Source organism: Mytilus californianus, unplaced genomic scaffold (genome assembly GCF_021869535.1).
Source record: "Mytilus californianus isolate M0D057914Y unplaced genomic scaffold, xbMytCali1.0.p SCAF_5, whole genome shotgun sequence".
NCBI lineage: Eukaryota > Metazoa > Mollusca > Bivalvia > Mytilida > Mytilidae > Mytilus > Mytilus californianus.
In genome coordinates this window covers 32,650,563-32,677,047 of record NW_026262701.1, presented here as the reverse complement: position 1 = coordinate 32,677,047, position 26,485 = coordinate 32,650,563, and the positions used below count along the sequence as shown (strand labels likewise).

Here is a 26,485-nt window from a genome sequence, read left to right as displayed (position 1 = left end):
TATGTCAGAGTTATGTAAGTCACTCCCCAATCAAAAAAAAAATTAAAGTGAAAATATGTATGTTACTGGCTGCAGTTTTGACGAGTTTTTACAGTTTATTTTTATCATAAGTTGATAATGATGTTTCGATTGTATCGAAACGCGTAAAAGACTCTTTTTTTAATTCTGGTCAAATTTGAGAAACTTTGGTCTAAGTTATATAATACTTATAAAAATAAGGAGATGTGTTATGATTGCCAATGAGACAACTCTCAATCTGGGACCAAATGACATAGAAGTTAACAACTATAGTCAGCTATAAAAGGCCCAGAAATGACAAATGTAAAACAATCCAAACGAGAAAACTAACGGCTTGGTTTATGTACAATACAATGAACGAATAAACAAATATGATAAACAACAACAAACGACAAGGCAATATTGTTTATTTTTGGACCAGAATTATAAAAGAGTCTTTCACGCATTTCAATACAATCTTGTTTTCCAATTGGCAACATTTAATAACGTTTGTGAATTTCTATCAAAACACTAAAACAATAGTTCTGTTATCACATTCATCATCACTGTGTTCCCGTATAAAAGTGACTACTTATCACGGTTCATTTGAGGTTTAATGCTGATTCAGCAGTACTTAAGGTTTAATAGATTTCCTTAAATTAATTACAAACCACAGTCCGGGTAGAATAGACATGCTATATATCTGCTGTGAATGAACTCGGCCAAATGTGAATAACCTCGGGTTGTTTGTGGAATATTGTCCCGTATTAGTAATCATTGATGATATCCACAAGAGATGCAAACAATTTTATGATTTAGTATGAAAAAAACATGAACTCATGGTAGTTAGTGTTTCCCTGTGTTTTACACGAGGTTGTACCCAATGTGTTTGATAGGCGTGATACGAACGTTACTTGTATGGTTTAAATAAGTATTCGTTCTTATGGCTATCCTTTTGTTTAATATTCCTTTTCATTCAATGTCAAAATCTTTTTTTTTTCGAAAGTTTTAAGTAGTCACAATTTTTATCATAGTGGCTCACAATTAAAAGTACAAAAATACTTTTCTTGATGTTTTTAAAAAAAGTCCACAATACTATTATTTTTGATGTAGACATTTGGATATTTACAATATGTATTTAAGTACATCCAATACCAATTAATTCATTAAAAGCTCCTCTAGTAAATTTCAATACATTTCATTGACTTTAATTTTTTCCTTAAAAATTACCTTAGAATATTGCCCGGATGGTGCAACGGTTGTAAGCGATGGACATAACGGATTTGTTGCAGCTGCAGCAGTGTAGTTTGATGACGTCACACCCGGACAACATGATATAGGTATGTCAGTAGAAGGAGGAGGACTACCGGTTTGCCAAGTTGTATTGTCAAAATCATTAGTGGCAGATGTAACGGCATTAATTGCACAGCATTCGAACTGAAAATATTAAATTGCTCCAAATATATATAAATTACAAAAGCACCATAAGTGCATAACCTGTGTTAAATTGTAATATTTATGGATTTGCATACATTTTTGTTTGTGCCGGTTATTATAACTATTCAATTGAAAAAATGTTTTCCTAAGAAAAAATACGCTCCCTTTTTTCATAAAGATGAATGGCCGGTGCTCAGGCCTTCAATGCTACAAAAATCCTCAAGCGAATCCGCAATCGGTCAACATGCCAATAAAATAGATTTAAGAGTTTTTAGAACTTAATCTACCTCTGCAACCTTGATCAATGAAAGAACAAATGATACATTTAAAAGTAGATGTTAATCTAGTAAATCACTTAATTCATTGGTTTTACATGCGAATAAGACTTAGACTCTTCATATTCTGCCTGATTGTGCTCCCGTTACTTTTAATAGATTCATACTAAAACATCATTAATAGTGCGAGAAAGAATCTATACTAGTACTCAGGGAGTTTTTGGTATCCCCTATTTATCTTGAAAAAGAACAGAACAAAATATTTTAAGCAAGAAAGTGTTTATAAATGTTTCCCAAAAAAAGTACATGATGAAAGGAATATATATCTAATCAGTTTGTTATACTAAACGGAAATTTTTAAAGCATGTGCATCCAAATATTGTTATGGCATCTGAATTTCAGTTTTATTACTTTGGAGTTTAAACTGTTATGGTATATACTATACAAAAATAAAAAAAATATGTGGTATGATTGCAAATGAGACAACTCTCCAACAGAGACCGAATGAGGTAGACGGTTAGCAGATATAGGTTACCGTACGGACTTCAACAATGAGCAAATCCCATACCGCACAGTAAGCTATAAAAGGACCTAAAATGACAAATGTAAAATAACATTACTACTTACAGCTAACTGTAACTGGTTCCAGGATGTAGAGATTTCGTTGCTTGTTAAATCATCATTTGTATATTTAGCTTTCAAGTTCTTCAACATTTCATCCTTTATTGTAGTCGTGAACTGGAAAACAAATAGCATGAATGATAAAAAAAAAAGTGGAAATACTCTAGAACTATGTTGTTGTGAAATATTTGCTGTGCCTGCTGAATTTGAACAAAGTAGCAAGAAGCAAAATTTTGTTCCGTGCATTTTTTTGTACTGAACTATGGATAATATATGTTTTGCATACTTTATTAATTAATATATAAGTACATATTTTTAAATAAAAACAAAATTTACAACAACAAAACCTTTGATACAATGGTGAAATATGATGCAGTTCACCAGAATGAAGAAGAAACACACTTTTCGCATGAGCAAGATGTGTATCATTGTGTATGATTTGACATATAACATACTCTGAATATTACCAAATTGTATTAAACCTTAATGGTGTCTACTTGTATTACATATGTCCAAATGAAAGCTTCCTACCGAGGGTATCCGTTTGGTTGTGTGGGAGGTATAAATGCGCAGTCGTATTTTGTTTATTAGAGAACGTTAATTGCAAGTCATGATTTGGGCGGGATCCACATTTCTACACGTTAAAAGCCAAGAGCAACAATATCCTTATTGAGCATATTAAAGCATTGTTGACCCTTCCAGAGCATTGCAGTTCACCCTCGGTCTTCCTATGGCCATGTTTAATTTACTGCTCGTCTTTTTCCAATGGCCATGTTCAATTTTCTGCTCGTCTTTTTCATGTGACCATGTTTTCCTGCTCGTCTTTTTCCTATGACCATGTTTTACACATGCCCATTGTGTCTTCTGTCTTAATATTCTCTTCTTTCTGCAAGTCCACTACATTTCTGATGTAACCCAGCCATACTCAATGACTTTCTCCAAACCGAAGACTGGGGCAAAGAATACTAATTCCATGGATATTTCCCATCAGGCATTAAAAGCAGGACTGAGTGGTTATTCGGGATGTATAAATACGCAGATGGGTCGAAACGTTTGAACTTCAAAACCTATACTCCCATTTGGGAGAGTGCAACGTAACAGAACTCTTGCTAAACTCTTTGACGGTTTCATAAATGATGACCTATTGTAAGACAAAATTCCCGCAACTTCCTCTGTATATTCTTTTCCTAGCCTTTCATCCTGGACGATTTATTTTGCAGAACCTAAGCTTATTGTTTTATTTGTTCTCTTAATTGATTTTTACATCAACAGACATCGTATTAATCGATATATTTTAGTTAAATATACATCTCACCTTGTCATTCATGAAATACCATAGTGCCAGAACAACTACTTTCCCAATCAACAGTATAATAACGATAATGGCATACTGAAATCAGACAATTAAAAAATAATAATTGTCCTACAACAAGACTACAATTCCTTATACTGATATATCAAGTACGAAAATCTATCAAAAAGATAAAAGATAAAAGACGCATTTATTGTTGTTCTTCATCTTGATAGTGTGCTTGTTTAAAAAAAAGTAAATGATATAAACAGCAGTGAAATATTGAGTAGAAATATTTTTAAATTATCGTTTATTTTTTCTTCTGAATTGTTTTGAAGAGATAAAAGCTTCTTTTTTTTGAAGGTGACATGTCTCTTTTAACCCGAACTATTAGTGCGGATTATGGGCAATGCGAAAATCTAAAAAAATCATAATAATATTTTAACACTTAGGGAGCTACCATTTGATTTTTATGGGGGGGCTAGGATGAAAAATTTTGTCCTGCCTATTTATTTTCCCCTCTTTTCGGTCCTGCCTTTTTATTTTTCACTCTATTTGGTCCTGCCTTTTTTATTTAGTTTATCCTGACTTTTTTTTTTACATAAATTGCCATCCTGCCTTTTTTTTTGGCAAATAATCTCATCCTGCCTTTTTTTTTACTCAAAAATCCTGTCCTGCCTATTTTTTCAAATTTCATCCTAGCCCCCCATAAAAATCAAATGGTAGCTCCCTTATCCAATTCTCTTCAGTCAACCAAAATATAATAGTAAAACTATTTTTACATGTTTAGTTTCAAGACGCCAAGTATCATTTTAAATGGGCGTTTACTAATGATGAAATAAAGATCATACAAAAAATAAATTACTCAATGCAAAACAACAATCTATCGACAGATCTTTAAAAAAATTACGACAAAAGATTTACACTGTTGTTGCTTCAAATGGTCGTAATACTCAATTCATAGAAAGCCTCGTTGAGACTGACTGATTCGACTTTCATTAACACTAAAAGTTCCACAAATATTTTCAGCAAACTAATTTTGTGTTTCAATATAATTATATATATGTTAATTCATTTAAGAGTATCTTTGTGAGTTACTTGTAACATGGTCGTTTATGGTAGCGCAATTGTAACAGTAATCAAGGCATGAACGATGTACTTCATTCTGATCTATTTTGCTGCTTTAAAACAAATAAAAGTATCTAATATATTTTTATAGCTATAGGTACTACTGATTCCACTAGACCATTTAAAATATCCAATTTTCTGTAGATCCTTCTATTACATTTCAGAAGTTTGTCTATGATTTGATTGCATTCATTCCTTGTAATTTTCACGATGTTTTATTGGATTGTCCCGGAACCTACAGTATGAGTTTTAACTGTAGTAACTTACCACCATAAGGAAGCATCTGATTTTACAGCAACACGTTCCTAACAATCCTATTACTGAAATGACGAGCACTAAAGACCCAAGACTTATTAGTGCTATAGGCAGATTTTTAGCCAAATCTCCGAAGTTGGTGGATCCTAATGATAGTTCCTTGAATAATGGTATTATCTTGTCATTGATAGCCTCGTTGTCGACTAGAAGTAATATACCAGGGATGATAATTCCAAGACCAAGCAGCTAAAAATTATTAGAGAATTTTAACTAAATTTGGATAATATTTATATTTTATTTCATTTATGTTATAGCATTGACCTGTATAATGTATAATTAAAGAAAAAAGCAGCTTCACTCATTTAAATATAATATATAATGATTAAAATTGGACATTATGGAACGTTTTTCATTTATCCTTCTTCTGTTTGCTCCATTACAAAATAGAATAAAAACTGCGGAAAAAATAATAATGAAAATGTGACAAATTGAAATGCCATGTAAAGAATAACAATACGTCATTTTTCTAATTTTGCAAGGAAAATTGTACGATTAAAACGTGAACAAAAAGATTTATACTCTTTATGCTGGTCTTTTGAAAAGTTCACTTTAAATAATCTGTTTTTAACTTGTGTCTGAAGTTATCCTTAAACTTTGCTCTAACTAATGTTTTTTTTTTGTGTTTTTTCAATATTTTTTACCATATTTACTTCATGTTTATTTATTAATGCTAACATTTTAAAATCATTAATACCAACATTAGATGACTGTATATTTAAGTTTTTATAGTCATTGTCGATATATATATACGTACGAAAAATATAACGTTTATGCCAATCAGAATTATAGTTGCACACTTCGGACTGCACATCTTGCTGCTTTATTTTTTACCTGAAATGAAAGATTGGTGATGAAATAGTTGTGAAGAAATAGTGCCAACTTCCCTTGATTTTATTCCATACCACAGTTTGTTTGCGGTATCGTAGCGTTGTGTGTGTAAGGTTTTTTCAGTGATACGGCTTTTCTAACATATGACCGACATATGATAGATAGATAGATATCAGTATAAAACATTACAAAAGTAGTATAAAACAATAGCAGACATGTAAACATACTAAAATCATAAAATGTTAAAACAATTGATGATACCTATCAGTATTGCCAATGAAAGCCATACGGCTTATTTCCAATGTGGTCCCTTTATGTTACATTCTTAAAAATATTAAATATAGTTATTAGAAATCATGACTTTGGCAGGCTTTATACTTATAATGTTAAAATTAAAATTTACGAATACATTGACTTGAATATTTAAGCCATTCAATAAAATAACAATGTGCTATTAAAATCGTTGCTTTCCTTATTTGACAGAAATTCTTTAACACCAGACTTATAAGATTCAAAATTTGTGTTGCTCTTTAATTCATTTGGCAACAAGTTCCAATCCTTTATAGCATTATAATAAAATGTTAAAGTCGGTTGCCCTTTTATAGGTGGTATAAAAATAAAAAAAATGTATTCAATAGTTCTTGTTGAATAATATACAAATATATCATGCTTACAAGGGGTATTTGCCAAAAATACCGATTGAGAGGTACAAATTTGCCGTTAGGCTTTTTGTAAAATAATACTGACAATAATTTCCCCAACAAATGTCTGTCTATGTTTAGGTCCAAGTATTTTACACAATTTTGAGCTTGAATAATATGGTTATTGCAGCTGACTAGAAAATTGTCTACCTTTGCAAGTTTGCGTTTTGAACCAAACAAAATACATTCAGTTTTGCCCAAATGAAGGGATAATTTGTTATCAATTAACTATTGACTGCAAGACTGGAGTTCCCTTCCAAGTTTTTCAGATATTACCTCCGGGTTTCTTATGCGAAAATAAAATTGTGCTACCACCAGCATATAATAATAATTTACAATCGGAACTTATACTTATAGACATTTCATTTACATAATACCAAAATAAAAGTGGACCCAAAATAATACCTTGAGGTACCCCACAGGTACCTGTGTGAAAATTAGATTCAAAGCCATTTACATAAATTTTACTTTCTGCTTTCTCTCTGTCAAATAAGATTTCAACCATTCTATGGATTTTAAACCCAATGTTTGTAGTTATAATAGTTCGCTCGTAACAAGATACTAGTATTTGATAGGTTTTAGCTTCTTGAGCATCTTTCTAAAATTTATAAGATGTATGTAAGTAGTCGTTGTTGATTGCCGTTACTCATATTTGTTTTTTGGTTTTTGTTTATTAAATCTGGCTGTTTGATTTTTCGATTATGCAATGTTTTTACGACATTAATGTTGTTACGCTCTGTTGTGATAATTGCTTTGCAAATTGTTTGGGGAATATCTAAAAGACTTGTCTATTCTTCAAACGTCATTGGATAATGTGTGGTCATAAAATGTACTGGACTTATTTCCTCTGTTTCCCTCACCGTAAAACAAAATGTCAATAGTTTCACTTCGAACATGTGAACACTATATCAATTTTATATCTAAGTGGCTTTCAGTTATTATATGAAACATGGGTTTGAAATCAGTCCATTAAAAAACTTCTCAGTTTACGAGCCTCATATATGGGATTCAACTTACATTGAAACTTAATCGTGATTAACGGCGCAAATAAGTATTTATTTGTTGGCGTATATGTATATGCACTTTAATTGAAATCAGCACTTTCATGGCACCAAATTCTTCTGACTTGTATGACAGTTTTTCTAGGTTCCACATAATAAGTTAAGGGTAAAAAATGGAGTAATCTTTTCGCAAACTTTTACAATCACGAATAGTAGAAATATATGAAAAGAGACGTGGGATATTTATCACTGTTTTCAACTGTCTTTAAATGCCAATATTGTGTTGTTCCCAAATGCTTTAACCCAGTTTAATCATATTGATGTTTCAGGTTTGCATGTATGAACAATTTTCATTGCAAATATTTCTTATTCTAATCACAATGAAATATCAAAGGGAAACCATAATAAACGATGTTTCATTTGAATATTGATTTTTTTAAATATTCCTTTTTGAGTTCGATAAAAAAAAAAAGCTATTTTCTCTTCAAACAAATGGTTGGCATAGTCACGAACATTATGAAATTCCATGCAGATTTATTTCTTTGTCGGTACTTTTCAGATTACATCCTCTCTATTTAAAAGGGGTGGAGATGCATTTGGAAAACATGTTCAAGAAAGCCAAAGGCCAATTTAGCAGGTTAAGGAAAATATCGAGATCATCAATGTTGACATTCAAAACAAAGGTTGAGTTATTTAACAGTTTGGTAATATCGGTACTACTGTATTGATGTGAAACCTGGAAAACAACAAAACAAGATAAAAGAAATTAAACACCTTTCAAAATAGATGTCTGAGACAAATTCTGTAAATAAGATGGCCCAACACCATATCAAATGAAAACCTTCACATCAGAGCTGGAACAAAGAATTTAAGTGATGATATTATGGAACAGTGTTGAAGATGGATTGGCCATGTACTAAGAATGGATACCAACAGTTACTGTATATGTGCAGTGGCACTGATATTGAAACCAAGGGAAGGTTGGACGTCCCAAAACCACCTGGAGACGAACTTTCGAGACATAAAGACACTTGGATGGACCAGCTGGGCTACAGCAAGGAAAACAGCTAGAGACCGTGTTAAATGGAAAGAATGTATCCGGGCCGCATTTGACCTATTTCTCCATTATGCGCTGTGTTGCAGTTAGTCACGGTTTTTTCGTGACTCCCTGTGGATATATATACCAAATTACCTTGTCTTTCGTGGTATTTGCTAAAAAGAATATTCCCTTTTTACCCTCGCTAGCCTCTTCATGTTAGATTTATTCAGAACGTTCCGTAATTTTTATTTGCATTTAAAAGCAAAATGATTGATAAAAAATTATTGACGGAAGTAATCCGACAATATAGTGAAACATTAATAATACTCGTTATTTTCTACTAAATGATAATAGAAGCATGTTCTACCTTTCTATCTAATAATGATGATATTTTTGCACTCTTGATATCTTATTTTCACATTTTTAAATTGCTCGACAAGCCTTGAATTTTTAATTTTAGAACATAAAACTAATCTCTAGCGGATAAATATTATAACCGGTGAGGTATTGTGGTACAATCAACATGTATCCAACTTCAATAAAGACAGATACATGTATATCTTAATTTCATATACTGAACATGTAAGTTCGAAGGTTGCAAAAGCTTGTCGACTTACAATAGTCACAGACTATGCCTGTTGAGATTATTACTGGCATATGTGTTTACATTTAATAACGGGTTTTGTATTAAAGCTCCTTTATGAAATAGCTTCGGTTTTTGACAGAACACAATGATTGTCACAGAAGTTGACAGAAGAAGGCTTAAAACACCACATATTTGTTTTACACTATATTAAAGGTTTAAGTCGCAATCATAGGTTAAGCGATCGTTTTTGGTTGAATATTATCACCAATGGGTGAAGTCAATGTCATATTTCCCAGTTTCTCTTCGTTCTTCGTCGCTAATAGGGCAAGCAAAACAGGATATGCCAAACCTTTCCTCAGTGCCTGATGTCGCTTCCGGATTCATGGGAATTCCTACTGGCCAGGAATCCGTACAATAGTCGACAAAAAGATCGACAAAACAAATCTCGATTTTTGGTATACTTTGACACTTTTCGCAAAACTTCTGGCTAAGTATTTAGAAATTGACAGTAGTACTATATTGAACGGTATTTGTCATTTGCAATAGCAATATGGTTTACATACGGTAACCTTTAGGTTTGACTTAAAGTAGTTTGCTTTATAATGACTCAATTCTGTGTTTATTTTATAGTCTCATTCAGTCTTTAATACAACTGTCTTTTATTTATTGTTTTCCGGAGAGAATAAAACGTAATGATTTTTGAAATTTCTTATTGTGTGTGAATCTGTATGATTATCATTATAGTTATAGCCTGATATATATGTACATGTCAAAAGTGGCATTACATTTGCGAGCATTTCCATTTATTTGCGGGCATTGTCATTACATTTTCGATATGTCAGTATAGCTGTACAAAAATGATGCATTTGTCTTGACGTGTTCAGTGTTTAAACCAGATTTGACTTGCAAGACTTTCATCCAAAAAGAAAAAAAAAGAAGAAAATTGGAACTACAACGTTGTTTATAAAGGATATATACCTATAAGATGAAGTCACAACTAAAAGATTTATTCTGGTTATATCTACTACTATGGGGTTTCAATGACCTTAACTACCAATCAGGGCCTCGCACGGTCGACATATTGTTCAAATATGTATACTACATTTTGCATACACTTTAATATTCATGTCTGCTCATACATTTATATTAAAACTAGAGACACCATCTTTTGAAATCCAAACAAATAATCAAGTTTTCAAATGCTTGTTTCTAAAAAAAGTTAATTATCAAAACTTTCCAAGAATTGAATGTTTTATATAATCACTATTAAAAGACTTATTAACTTATGAAAGGGGTCTTGTTATGAAATTCATCAGCGGACATTCTGAACATTATTATCAACAAACTGTGTAAATTTTAATTTGACTGTAAATTAAATATCTAAAAAGACCTTGGATAACTCTATGTAACATAACAATTCACCTTCCTTCTATAGAGAAAATTCTTTATATCCAAAGATAAAAATTTACATTTTATCTATAAGCAATGAATAAAGTAATCAATAATAGAAGTTTATTAAGATGTGTTATCATTTGTTAAAACATAGAAAACGTAAAAAAAATTAAAGATATTGAAACATGCTGTCTTAAAGTCAAGTTTGGACAAAGAACAATAAAAATATTTCAATCTGTTTAAAATTGATGTTTCAAAGTAAATTTCCCTTATTTGGCTCGCTTTTATCGTACATATTTTTTTATTGCTTTTATACTGTTTGCGATATGGTGCACCTTTAATTAATCCTCCTTAGGAAAATTTGCAACTAAATAAAATGTAAGCTGAAGTTAACTATTCTTGTGCATTTTCCTTTCTGTTATATATCCATCAAGCGTTTAGCTTTATATTTTAGATTCTAAAATTTTAAGAGGATTTACTTTTTCTTTTCAATTTATTGGGATTAATGAATATTTTTGTAATAGTGGCAAGTCAGGTTTTGCAGGGGTGCCTTGAACTTACTTATTTTTTTCTTTTATGGAAGAATCGCTTGTCTAATTTTAAAATGGTACTAGCCTTTAGCCGCAAGATAATTTGACTAGGGAGTAGGACCACTTGTTAGTTAAATGACAAAGCCAATTGGATAAACAGTTCTTGCTATTAAACATTATCAATGGAGCTGAATAAAAATAAGGAGATGTGGTATGATTGCCAATGAGACAACTATCCACCAGAGTACAAATGAGACAACTATCCACCAGAGTACAAATGAGACAACTATCCACCAGAGTACAAATGAGACAACTATCCACCAGAGTACAAATGAGACAACTATCCACCAGAGTACAAATGAGACAACTATCCACCAGAGTACAAATGAGGTGGATGTACACTTTACACTTCTTGAAATTTAAAACAAAAACGGAAAGAATACCACAATATTATGTTGTAGAATTATAAAATCTAACCGCTTTAGCAATAAATATCTTTCATAAATTCACGTACTTTGGTTGAGTTTTATACACTCAACAAAGGGCTGTCTCCCATAATATATGATATTCAATGGTTTTGAATACATTCATGTGACAGAAAACGTTGAAATATTTTAGTTTCGATAAGAATGCACGTGTCTTTAGATGATCAGTCGGTTCATTTAAAGATAAGCCCACTGCTGTGTCTAGCTAGACATGCGTCGCTGTATCAATTGATTGAGGTTATATGTATACTGATGCATCATCGAAACCAAGAAAACTTTTGATGAAACTTTTCCTTGTACAATGAGTGGTGTAAAAAATCTAACTATCGGCAAACAGGAAGTTGTTGCACGGCAGATATAAAAATTGCTAACACGATACAACTTAACATTATCAAGCTGCAGACCAAATATAAAATCATTCCCTTTAATAGAAGCCAAGAATGTTTCACGCAAATTTTCCTTTTACATTTAATGTTGTAAAATTGAAACTATCGGCAAACAGGGAGTGGATGCATGGGAGATGTAAAATATACTCACACGCTACAACTTAACATTACCAAACTGAAGACCAAATGTTAAATCATTAACTTACATAGAAGCTAAGAATTCTTTGACGACGGTCTTTCGGTCGAACGGACGGAGTCGAGTGGCTACTAGAATAAATCACGCCGTTGTTTTTTTTAATTGTTTCCCATTGTATCATGTTGGGTCCTTTTATAGCTGACTATACGGTATAGGTTTTACTCATTGTTAAAGACCGGCGTACGGTGATCTATTGTTGCTTACATCGACGTTCTTTTTGACTCTGTGGCTGTCTCAAGGGCAATCATACCACATCTCCTTATTTCTATATACATAGAGATTAATTATCAGACAGTGGTCGGATTATGTTATCCCTTAAATCTGAATCTACCAACTATAATCTGCGTGATATGCAACCTTATACAGTTTCAATACGTCAACTTGATTTATATCAACAATCCTTTCTTCCTGCTACTTCTCGTGCTCTGGGACAACTTAGGCATAGCTATTCGAAATTTTAAGTTCTGTCCATACCGTTAAAAGGTCCTAACAAAAGTTTCGATAGAATCATAACTTTTTGATGATTTATTTTTTTTAAGAAAGCTTTTGAATAAGATACTTATCATAAATAAAGAGATTTTAAATATTCTAACTTATTATTATTATTGACAAAACGCTTTAATTTGAGTTACATGTAAAAATGACCTGGCTTCCTGTTTTCTAAGATTTCATGATAAAAATATATGTGTTTGGCTCAAAATACTAATTTCTGGTTATGAAATTTGCCAGTTTCCGTATACTATCATCTATGTTATCTTTGAGATAAAATTACAATTGACAAATTTTCCGGTTTCCCTCTTTCTGAGATTTTATGATAAAATCTTAGCTTTCCTCTCAACATACTAATTTCTAGCCATGAACTTTTGTTAGTTTCCTTATACAATTATGTTTGTGTTGTTTCGAATAGATTTATATTATAATAAAGGATGTTGCTCCATTCATTATATAAATATTACAATTTCCCAGTTTTTATTGAATTTACATTAAAAAAAAACGACAATTATAATCCTGACTTGGGACACACACATAAAGAATGTGGCGGGGTTAAACATGTTTGTGAGCGCTCAACCATCCGCCTAACCTGGGACAGTGGTGAAACAGCACATAAATAAGAACAAACTATAAAAATCAGTTGAAAAAGGCTTAACTCATCAGATCGATACAAAGCAGAACAATCAAACAAAAACAGACCGGACTTTGTAAAGGCGAAACAAAAACGATTACTCGTAATTAAGTTTTGCTATTTACAAAAATATTATAAAATTTTATACCCTTAGTGGTCTCGATTGTTGCACTTTTATATGCACCTTCTCGTTTTATCCGAATGAAATGTTTATGTCTGAATACGGTCCATTTTAACTTGCTGGAAACACATATTAAGAAGGTTAATCTTTGCGGCTTTATCATTCTGATTATGGTGATATGTTTTCTTTAAATTCTCTGGTTTAGTTTCATACATATACGGAGAATTGGTGTGTTCCTGTTTGGACTTTTTTTTTAAATTTCACAAAACACTTATATAGTCTGCTTTACTCATTGTTTGTGTTATTATAGGACAATAATTATATTATATCATAACTCACTTTTCATTATTTCTCAGTGATATAAAGGGGATATAATCAAACATGTGTTGCTGTTCGTCGCTCGTCGTCTTCGCCTACGAATATACCTGAGATTTCTAGACCTACGACACAATATACGTGTCATGATTATTGATGACATTATCCTGGTTAGGTTGTTCAATTTTCCCTTAGATTAAATTGGTGTTTTTTTATAAATATTTGTAAAGAAGGTATATAAAACCCTTTTCAGCTAAAATTTTTACTCTCAAGTACATACAGGCATAAGCTTTACGTTATAGTTTGAATTCGAAATAATTATAACTGGATAAATTGATATACAATTTAACAAAAGGCGTTGGAAATTCAAACTTCTCTGCTCTATAGAGTTTTCATTATACGTATAATCTAAATTGTATCATTTAAATGGATACATGTAACAAATGCATATATCAGACGTCATGTTTTGTAAATTACTTGTTAACCGACATGCTTCGCATGTCATGGGTTGGTAGAGACATGCACAATTAATCTAAGTAAAACTAAAAAAAAACACAAATTTAAATGAATAATTGTAATTAATTGAAGCAGAAATAAGATAAAGATAAAGATATTTTTTTTCATCTTTATCTTTAGAAATAAATGTTTATCTTAAAATACACATATTCGATTGTGGATTAAACGTTATTTTTTATAGATCAAATGCAGTCCTTCAACAGGACAAAAATCATTATACATTGAACCAAAATGTTACAAAACCAAAGAGCAATGACTTAGTGTCTAGTTCTTATCATATGTACTTTATTTCTTGAAACACTTATAAACAATCTCATTGTTACCCAAAAATTACATTGCATTAGAGACTCTTTACTGAGTGGTAGTATGTCCTCCCACTACAAGATTTTATCGAGAAAAATTGTATACTAATTTTTTAATAACAAGTTAAATTACATTTTCGGAACAAAGCAAAGTTTGTACTATACTGTATATGGGTGTTTACCTTTGCAACTGAATATATAAAGAGGTATGGGGTCTTTTACCCCTGTATTTGTTTTATTCAAATCTAAAATTTGTCAAATTATATTTAAAGGTCAATGTCATAAATTTAAAATATTTTTTGAACAATTTTACATATTTCCACACTATTAATGCGTTATTCAGCGCTTCATTTTACTGATGAATGCATTTTCATACAAAATATTACTTGTTTTTTTCTTAAATTTTGCATAATAAACAAACTATTTTCAGTAGAATTTTGGTTATAGTTAAGGATGTCCTTTTACTCTTTGGGGAATAAATGCTCAAAATTTGCCCATATCTACAAAAAATGCAGTTTAGGGCTATCTTTAAACGTTTATAATTTAGTGATATGTTTAGAAATAAGCCATATTATATTTAGAACCTCAAAGTACATACATTAAGCTGCGATATTGTTAATTTTAGTAAAGATTGAAATTGTTTTTGAAAAATATCAGGGGAAATTGATCCTTCCTCTTTACAATTGTGTTAAACTAGGCTAGTGGAGTCCAATGAAAAACATTTGTATTTGATAAGTTAATGCTTTCGTAAATCAAAAAGTCAAATAAAAATATGGAAGAAACTTACTGTAGTTTAAAAAAAAATAAAACCAGTTAATTACAGTAACTGTTCAAAATCCTAGATTCCTTTGACGTGATTGGACTTTATATATATGTATAGATATATACCAAACACAAATCGTCAAATCTCAATGACTTAATTTTGCATCAGATCCTGTTGCTTCTAACAAAGAACCGGATCACAAAATAAACAAACATGTGTAAATATCGGTTTATATATTTATTATTAACGATAAAGAAAAATAATGCGATGAATTTATGAATGAGAGCTAATCTTGTTTAAGAGGATAGTTGTTGTTTTTCACGTATCTTTGATTAGTCTAGGGGAAGTGGTAGACTTTGTCAATGAGATGCAAGGAGATTTAACCGATGTACAATACTCTTAATCCTCATGTTCAAAGGGAATCGCATATACTCTTATCGGAGCGAGTGAGACTACGTCGACAGGATAAGAAGCGTCTACTGCTGAAAACCAGTGAGCTACACTCGATCCTGTTCAGAAACAGGAATCAGTTTATTTATAAACAAGATATTTAGAGCTTGACCTATCCTATAGCAACCCGTCTATTGTTGAAGATATTTATAGCTTGACATAACCTATAGCCACCCGTCTATTGTTGAAGATATTTAGAGCTTTACATAACCTAAAGCCACCCGTCTATTGTTAAAGATATTTGGAGCTTGACATATCCCTAAGCCACACGTCTATTGTTGAAGATATTTAGTGCTTGACATAACCTATAGCCACCCGTCTATTGTTGAAGATATTTAGAGCTTCACATAACCTATAGCCACCCGTCTATTGTTGAAGATATTTAGAGCTTCACATAACCTATAGCCACCCGTCTATTGTTGAAGATATTTAGAGCTTGACATATCCTATAGTCACCCGTCTATTGTTGAAGATATTTAGAGCTTGACATAACCTATAGCCACCCGTCTATTGTTAAAGATATCTAGAGCTTGACATATCCTATAGCCACCCGTCTATTGTTGCAGATATTTAGAGCTTGACATGATCTATAGCCACCCGTCTATTTTTGAAGATATTTAGAGCTTGACATAGCCTATAGTCACCAGTCTATTGTTGAAGATATTTAGAGCTTGACATAACCTAAAGCCACCCGTCTATTGTTGAAGATATTTAGAGCTTGACATATTCCTTAGCCACACGTCTATTGTTGAAGATATTTAGAGCTTGATATATCCTATAGCCACCCGTCTATTGTTGAAGATATTTAGAGCTTGACATAACCTATAGCCACCCGTCTATTGTTGAAGATATTTAGAGCTTGACATATCCTATAGCCACCCGTCTATTGTTGACGATATTTAGAGCTTGACATAACCTATAGCCACCCGTCTTTTGTTGAAGATATTTATAGCTTGACATAATCTATAGCCACCCGTCTATTGTTGAAGACATTTAGAGCTTGACATATCCTATAGCCACCCGTCTATTGTTGAAGATATTTAGAGTTTGACATAACCTATAGCCACCCGTCTTTTGTTGAAGATATTTAGAGCTTGACATAACCTATAGCCACCGTCTATTGTTAAAGATATTTAGAGCTTGACATAACCTATAGCCACCCGTCTATTGTTGAAGATATTTAGAGCTTGACATAACCTATAGCAACCCGTCTATTGTTGAAGATATTTAGAGCTTGACATATCCCTTAACCACCCGTCTATTGTTGAAGATATTTAGAGTTTGACATAACCCTTAGCCACCCGTCTATTATTGAAGATATTTAGAGCTTGACATAACCTATAGCCACCGTCTAATGTTGAAGATATTTAGAGCTTGACATAACCTATAGCCACCCGTCTATTGTTGAAGATATTTAGAACTTGATATATCCTATAGCCACCCGTCTATTGTTGAAGATATTTAGAGCTTGACATAACCTATAGCCACCCGTCTATTGTTGAAGATATTTAGAGCTTGACATATCCTATAGCCACCCGTCTATTGTTGACGATATTTAGAGCTTGACATAACCTATAGCCACCCGTCTTTTGTTGAAGATATTTATAGCTTGACATAATCTATAGCCACCCGTCTATTGTTGAAGACATTTAGAGCTTGACATATCCTATAGCCACCCGTCTATTGTTGAAGATATTTAGAGTTTGACATAACCTATAGCCACCCGTCTTTTGTTGAAGATATTTAAAGCTTGACATAACCTATAGCCACCGTCTATTGTTAAAGATATTTAGAGCTTGACATATCCTATAGCCACCCGTTTATTGTTGAAGATATTTAGAGCTTGACATAACCTAAAGCCACCCGTCTATTGTTGAAAATATTTAGAACTTGACATATCCTATAGCCACCCGTCTATTGTTGAAGATATTTAGAGCTTGACATAACCTATAGCCACCCGTCTATTGTTGAAGATATTCAGAGCTTGACATATCCTCTAGCCACCCGTCTATTGTTACAGATATTTAGAGCTTGACATAACCTATAGTCACCCGTCTATTGTTGAAGATATTTAGAGCTTTACATATCCTATAGCCACATGTCTATTGTTGAAGATATTTAGAGCTTGACATAACCTATAGCCACCCGTCTATTGTTGAAGATATTTAGAGCTTGACATAACCTATAGCCACCCGTCTATTATTGAAGATATTTTTTGCCCTCCTGATGTTTTTTTCTTCTTGTTATTTTTGTAGTTGAGTAGCTGCATCATTGACGTATTCTATTTCTTCACAGGAATCATTGGTCGCCTTTTTTATGTTTATGTCAAATCCATAATATTTATAGGGATTGTAAGCTTACTGAGGAAAACTTTGCTTATCTGTAGTTCAAAATTTGGAATTTCCTTTGCATAATTTGTGAACAAAAAATGCTGTTGTTACATACTAAATATCAAGTATATATAATTTACTATGGTTGGAACAGTTTAATAGATGAAAAATATAAAGAAAACAGATAATTGTGCATTTTCCAACTTCTGAGGTCCGCCAAAGCAGATTCTTCTGACCAATTTCACTTTATTTGTTGCACTCGACGGGTCAAAATATGAAGTTTATTGAACGTTAGCGGAATTTTTGTATTGAAGTGTTTTTACACAAAATCTTTTACAAATCGATGACATCAAGATGTTATTCAATAACACATGTTGCCATTGAAGACAATTTTGATATTATATAATCAAACTTTTACATGATATTATAAAATTGTGAATCAAAGGACATCTGTAACCAAACTTCAAAACAATGCATAGCCTTATTTTCGACAGAATTTGTGAAATATGGTTAGAAATGCTGTGTTGTCGATATTACAGATTTAACGCTCGTTCCTATATATACCCCTGGATTCAGAATCTCTCGAAGTGAAAGCTAATCTAGTAGCATCCATGTTGTCATGACAATGGTATAAATTTTCTTTTATTTACACGTTGGTGCAGAAAGGTAAACCCAATTTCAATTTCAAACAACATACGTTTTTAAAGAACAATGAAGAAAAAATTACCTTAAAACGTTTATTACATCCAGTTCTTAACCAGAGTGATAAACTCCTACTACACCTGTCTATAGAATGAATTTTGATAGATAAATCGATGTCAGTCTTGGTTGGTCACATGCGAAGATATTACTAAAGGTTGTGACGAGGAGTATATCATTTATTTTTTGTCTTTCCGCATGACAAAATAGATGTTATAAAAATAAGTAAAATTTGATTTCTATTTGATAAAGTGAATCATCGTATATTTTTATTTTAACTCCAGCCACCTACTTCCGAAGGTTCTTACTATGCGTTTCCTTCCTAAATAAGAGGCGGATGATACTAGAGAGAGCATCAAAACTCATAAATCCAATAGGGACCGAGAAAATCATAACAAGAAACGATAAACGATTGAACAGTCTTTCAAAACATAAACCAGTTTGCTGTTGGAATACAATATCAGCATTTTATAATTACAGGTCTTTACAATAGTCAACGTATAATAAGTGTGAAACTTCTACGAAAGCCGGTATGGGACAAGGGGGAAAATATTATGTCGTTTTCAAAAATAGTATGTCGTAAAAATTTACGATAAAGGATGACGTTTTGATTGGCATAACGAAATGAAGAGGTCTTTCCATTAATTGTGGACATTCGTGTCGTTCTACCACCTCTAGTTCTTTACATTTTGATGAAGTTTATCTGAAGACCTGAATCTTTAATTAATAAACTCAACATGGCCTTTGTCTATTTATTTCAACCTTGATATGAGATTTCACGTTAGTTCTTCCGTATTTATTTTTAAAATCTCAATTGGTTTGTCTGTTGTGTGTTATCAGTGGCATCTTTGATTCTGAGAAAAGTTCAATTTGAATATAAAATCAAGGATTCAGATATTAGTTTTACTTAGTTAAACATAACATAATGAATGTTCTATTGAAGGTCGATTCCTTTAATGAAACACAACACAATAATGATATTTCCAATCAGTTCTTCGTGGTAAATATTAACATCCAAGATTTAGAGTTCTTATTCGGTTGAAAAACTTTTTTTTAAATTCATTTCTTTAACTATTTTTATTCAATCTTTACAGGGGTAAAAAAGGAGACAATAAAAAGAAGTAGACAAAACCATTGCAAAATAAAAAACGACATCAAGACAAACAACAGTCTTCAAAACAAAACCCTAACAGAAAACTAACGATGAGCAACACTAACTCTACAAAAACTAGGGTTGATCTCTGGTATTTCTGAATGGATAGGTATTCCGGATGAGTAAGCAGATCAAGCTCACCTTGTGGCACTTGTCGTGTTGTTCACGACAAGTAAAAGTTAAGGTTAAGATAAGGGCCATTGATACACCAATTACTTTACAGCATACTTATATCTTTGTGTTTTCTGCATTTGTTTTAGGACAAATTCATAATCAAAATTATACTAGACTGTGGGATTTTTTTAACTATACAAGTCATTGCTAAATCAAAACTATTAAGACGCCCCCTACCCGTTATTAGAAGTGGGCTCAGTGTCCAAAAACACCTCTAGTTAACGAGTTTAAATTAACGGACAAACACACGGCTGAATTTTTTTACAAAATATAGGAAAATAATTATATCTTACAATCATGATTTTCGTCGTAAGTTCCCGCGGTCACGATTTTCTAAATTTCTAGTTTTTACAGGGTACCCCCATATACCGTATTGTATAACATGAAATATAAAACTATTGCGCTCTTTGTTGGTGGTTGAAATAGTACTTATAGTATAGTTTATATATCATATAAAGAAAGAGGAAAGTATTTAAGTGATTTTAGTAAAAGTATTTCAGCATTTTAGTATGACTAAAATTTTACCCGAAATTTACCACATTTTCATCGAAAGCAAAATTATTACGTGTACCATCACGATATTTTTTATCCTGATTAAAGCCATAAGAAACAGTGCATGTGTGTGCCAAATTTCATGTGTGAATTAAAAGTCGTTTTGAAGAAATTAGCAATTAAAAACACAAATTAAGTAAACATTTTGACACTGATTAGAGCTATTTTCCTAATGCTTGTAATTTGTCTGCTCAAACATTGTAATTGAGATTGACACCTGCAATCAATAGATAAGCGGGGCTTCAGCTTGTATACATTATACTTAAATGTCATTGGCTGTTAAGTATAATGCGGACAGGAATTTTTTTTCAGAATTGACCATTTTTTCATCTGTTACTACGCATGATTATTTTTTCCCACGGCTTTGGTGCGCGAACATTTATTTTCACTTTTGTACACATTTGTATCCTCAACTATCTTGCGATTCATGTTGCAGAGTATTCATTCTCATCGTGTCTTGTGCAAAGTCATTTATTGTCAGCTTATACCAGGCAAAATTATTCATTTTCAGAATCCTCCTCCCCATTTTGAAATCAAATGGTCGTCCCCTTGTTTAAAGCTAATGAAAGGACGTCATCAATAGTCTGCGAAAAGTATGATCATTATAATTCATTACCGTAAAAACTAGGATTCTACAGGTACAGCATACTTTACTAACTGACTGAATTATGTCGAAAGTCTTAGAGAAAAGGATTATACATTCTTTATATGCCTGTCCCAAGTCAGGAGCCGGTATTTGAGTAGTTGCCATTGGTTCATGTCGGTCATATTTGTTTTTCGTAAATTGTTTTGTTTTACATTAGGCCGTCAGTTTATTCAAATGAATTGTTTCATATTATTCATGTCGGGGTCTTTTATAGTCGACTATACGGTATGGTTTTTTATCTCATTGTTGAAGGCTGTACGGTTACATAATATTAACATTATCAATGTTCCATGTAAATGAGGTAAGGTCAGATGAACTCTGCCACAAAGACATGTACACTTGGCTATCATTCCATACACCAGATATATTTGACCGACTACTTATAGTATCTGAGATACGGACTTGACCATGGAAACTTAATCTTGTTCACTGATCCATGAAATGAGGTCGAGATCAGGTGAACCATGTCTGACGGATATGTAGACCACACAAGCATACCATATTTTAGTAACCAAATATAGTTATCCTAGACAAAGATAAGTGAGACATTCACATGACGAAAAAAAGCTTTACAGTTTTTTTAGCAGTCACTGAACCATGAAAATGAGGTCAAGGACAATGATTATATGACAAACGGAAACTTCGTAATACAATGGATCTATGAATCACCCAATTGCTCTATTCTACAAGCTTCAGCAATTTTCTATGTTGTTTACCAGTGTTTTTAAAATACATCGATGCTGTACATACCCCTGTTTTTTGTAGATAATATTTAATTACCTAGGTCAATTTATGCTCAACAAGTGTGTAAGATAAAGATTAACCGGTTTCTAATTGTCATTTTATTTTCATAACATTGACAGACAGCCCTCCCCCTTTTTCACCGTATGCAGTATTTCTTATTTCTATAAAGCAAAGATATACTCAGACCTGCTAATTCAATCCATTCTGCGTTAATATTACACCAGTTTTGGGACTAAGTACAATTTGATGTGCTTCCACACTCACCAAAAGAAAACTGGACATTTACCCAGAAAATCATTACGAACACCTTCTATCAAAAGACGGAAAAAATTATTTTAAAGAGCGTTTATTCGTACCATATATATTCCGTTTATGTGAGGTGATACACGATACCTTTTCTTCGATCTTGTAGTCTATCTTTTACATTCCTTTACAATTTGATATTGATATCGATATTCCATTGAACTAATTCTCAACCTGTCGAGATTCATAACAATATCGAACATGCAATGGATCTTTGGTCATATGGACTTTATAAAGCTTTATATTCTCTTTAAAAGCAACATTAAACAATAAAATGGAGAGAAGGAGACAATGATGATAAACTGTAAAAAAAAAAAAAACAAAAACAAAAAAACCGTTATAAATTCCATGCGTCTAAAGCGTTTTTATGTATTTACCTTCATTAAGAATGCTCAAAGCCGAATATTGGAAAGCTAATATAAAAATAAGGAGATGATGTATGATTGCCAATGAGACAACTATCCACCAAAGTTAAAATGAAGTGAATGTAAGCAATTATATGCAACCGTACGGCCTTCAACAATGAGAAAACCCATACCGTATAGTCGGCTATAAAAGGCCCGACTAAGTATGTATTAGAACTGAAACAGTTGAAGTTAAAGTCTTTGTATATATACATTTCGACATGGCGGTCCCCTTAAATATTGTGGTTGATTGATTGTTGCTTGCTCAACGTCCAGTGATAATTATTTCATGCATTTTAATGACGAGGAAGAATTTGAATTACAACTTCATGGTCATAATACTGTAGTACTACTTAAACTGTGCCTTTCAATCGATCTACACAATTGCTGTCCGTATTGTCATGATTCGGTCAATCACTGAAAATCTCAGGAGGAATAATATGAAGTCATACATTAATTTGGTTTGCATGATAGTTCTGCAGTAATGTAATCTAGTAGCAAGTCGTCAATCAATCTACGTCACAATATTTTATTAATTCATTCAAATAATTGTGTGATACATTCCCTTCCCGTACTGTAAATCTTATTTGTTCGTTTAGGCAACAAGGAAATCTTATCTGATTGAAATATCTATTAAAAGCTCATACATTTGTACTGATGATACGATTTCCTAATTGATTAATTTCAACAGTACGGTTGCTACAACATACTTATAAACACTGATATTACATATGGTTTAACCCAGCATTTAAAGAAAATGTACCAAGTCAGGTATATGACAGTTGTTTTCCGTTCTTTTCGTTGGTTAATATAGTTTAACGTTTGATTTGGCCAGTTTTTATGGACTTCCCCCTGTTTGAATTTACCTTAGAATTTAAAATTTGTGTTTATACTTTTTTACACTAAGTTACAACAGCTGAAACATATGATTTTACATACACATACACATTACAGTTTTCAAGTGTCGATTTTAATAACTATGCAGTTTTTGCGTTATGAGCATACCCCTGCTAACATAGACATGAATGCGCGTGATGTATCGATTGAGATACGTAAAGTCCGTACGATGGGAAAGAGGTTACTACTGAGAAATTAGAAAAAGGCAATGGGAAAACTAAAGCCGTCACGTTTTTCAGAACAGATTTTTTTAACGGAGAAAAAAATCTGTAAGTTTGTTGAATATAACAGGAATATTTACTTGCACTTTATTCATTGTCATCGATGAAATCTCGTGCTTCTCGATAAAATGTATACTACTACTACTACAGGGGTGTTTAACGAATTTGACTAACCATGAGGGTCTCGTACGGTCGGTTATAAAATTAATCCTTAACACTGCGTGGTTTGTTTCATTTTGTAACAAAGGCACTCATTCATATTTTCATTAGCGCCATCCAAACACCAAGGAATGAGAAAATGATTAAACGGGGCCGTATCATTTCAGCCTCTTTTCAGTAACAAATTCAGGGGGATGAAAGTAGTCATTATAATACAATTACAATTAATATTACCGGTATTATACCTTGATAATCAAAAATATAGTGCTTATGACCAAACAACACCAACGATTTACTCATGTACGCAGCCGTACATCACTAATATATTTACGTTATTTTGATGCACCAAATACTTAAGGGTTGGGTGTGGCGTTCAAAATTGGTTTTCTTAAACGGCGAACAAGATAGTTATTGACGTGTACACAAAACGAAAATAAACATTTCCGGATTTAAAAATTGTTTTTACATGAAATATAAATTTGAGGCACCAGTAGTTTACCGATGTTCAAATTTCAACAATCCATTTAGAAGATATAAATCAATGTAAAAAACAAAAAAACAAAAACAAAAACTGTGGACCATGCAAATCCACTCACTATAAGGTCACAATCGGTACATTTACAGATCAGACGGCTATTATCGTATATTAAAAGATGTAAGACAGCGAAAATATGTCTCTAATATTTGAGAATAAGACACATCGTATCGATTTTTATCAGTCTTTTTGTAAAGAGAGCTTCTATGTCATTTGGTCTCTCGTTGAGAGTTGTCCTATTGGCAATCATACCACATCTTCTTATTTTTATATCTATGTATATGAAGTCTGTATATTGTGGAGATGCTAGAGTGTTCCGTATTAATTGTGATAATTATTATATAAACCCCATACGCTGGGATAGAGGGTATGTTACTGCTGAGAAATGTTTAGTTGACAATTTGAAAGTTGAAACCATCACGTTTGTCATAGATTCTGATGATCTCTGATTTGAAGTCGTCCATTTGAGTCCATATCGATGAAAGGTTCAAGATATGAAGTAGACATCCTAGTTTCGATAGTATCCTTAACCCGCCAGTTCACTAGGATAATTATATGAGATGCTAGCACGAACTGAAATGTGGGTTATTGAGTAACCTTACATCAACAATATATCTGAAATTGTTATTAAAGAACTTTGCAAGATGCTTTTTCTTTTGTCTGTTAGAAGTATCTGTATGAATTCTGCTTCACATGAGTACAAACACAAGTCGACCATTATGTGCGCACAGTAAGTACTCATTGGAATACCGACTGTCTGCTGAAATATCAATCCACCAAACTCAACAAATATGTTGTCGATCAAAAAAGTTTAGCATTTTGATGATATTATCATCGATGTATTTTTTGCTGGAATCAATGTGGTTCTTTACAAAGTAAGATTTTTCATGACTTAAAACATGTAATTTGTATCTGTAGCCCCTTTTTTGTAGAAAAGATCTGTTTGATGAGACGATGTGGTCGACCTTTTAATTGAGCATTGGGAAAAGTAGTGTAAAGTGTAGGGAAATCAAAAGGTTTTATATTGCCGCAGATTTGTACAGATTGTGATGGAAGATTTTATGAGTAGGTCTTGAGATTTTTTTAAATCCACATCTGATCGACACCGCTCATCGAATACTGTAAATTCGGAAATTATTACGAAAAATGCGACAGGGTTGTAATCGCAATAATTTAAACTCGCATTTTGGATTTTTTTGTATGAATGAAGGGGTATTTTTCTCAGTATCGCAAAATTAATAATCGCATTTTGATCTAAAATGAGAAAATAGCAATTATAAATGCAAGCAATAATTTCTAAACCTCATAACAATATTTTGAAGGCCATCTTTTACTTTAAAGATATAATGTATTCTAACATCAGTACTGCATTAGATCTACAGCTTAGTATACAGACGATTCTCTGTTGATGAAAAACCTCTTTAAATTTGATTAGATATTTTTTGTGGAGTTGCGTATTGTTATTGCCTCATAGTCGACCACATCATATATCCACCTAGTCTTATATAAATTTACATTTAAAAACTTAAAGTGGATACGATCAAGAAGTTAAGTTACAATTTCTTTATTTTATTTCAACGAAGTAGTCAGGAAGGAAAACATTTTAAACAGAAAGGATATTCAAATTCTTAGAATTAAAAGAAACGATAAGTAATAACATTAACGGTATCAATTCTATTGCACCAGATATGCATTTCGACAATTGACAATGAGGGTCGGTTGAAAACAAACTTAACGACAAAGAAAAAATGATTTCAGCTTCCGAATTGTGAAGTTTCCATATCTATGAAGCAACATTCCAGCAGCGTCTGCATACTGAGTACATATCTCCCAGTTCATACGATGTTCCATGGCTTGTATTTCCTATCAT

At 32.3% G+C, this 26,485-nt stretch overlaps 1 protein-coding gene across 3 annotated transcripts in view; it reads right to left on the bottom strand.

Annotated features, from left to right (window-relative positions):
• The window catches only part of LOC127700649 (tetraspanin-9-like), a 67,866-nt gene extending 48,849 nt beyond the window's left edge, over positions 1-19,017 (bottom strand). For 2 of the 3 annotated variants that reach the window (XM_052204206.1, XM_052204208.1), the window contains exons 1-6: positions 18,856-19,017; positions 5,819-5,895; positions 5,017-5,250; positions 3,646-3,720; positions 2,337-2,447; positions 1,228-1,434 (exon numbers count right to left, since the gene is read on the bottom strand). In XM_052204206.1, coding sequence (XP_052060166.1) covers positions 1,228-1,434; positions 2,337-2,447; positions 3,646-3,720; positions 5,017-5,250; positions 5,819-5,875 — 684 coding nt within the window. In that variant the 5' untranslated portion in view covers positions 5,876-5,895; positions 18,856-19,017. Of the gene's footprint in view, positions 1-1,227; positions 1,435-2,336; positions 2,448-3,645; positions 3,721-5,016; positions 5,251-5,818; positions 5,896-15,372; positions 15,434-18,855 lie in introns of those variants that run through there. The other variant, XM_052204207.1, reaches the window with a different exon arrangement.
• Between the last annotated feature and the right edge of the window lie 7,468 nt (positions 19,018-26,485).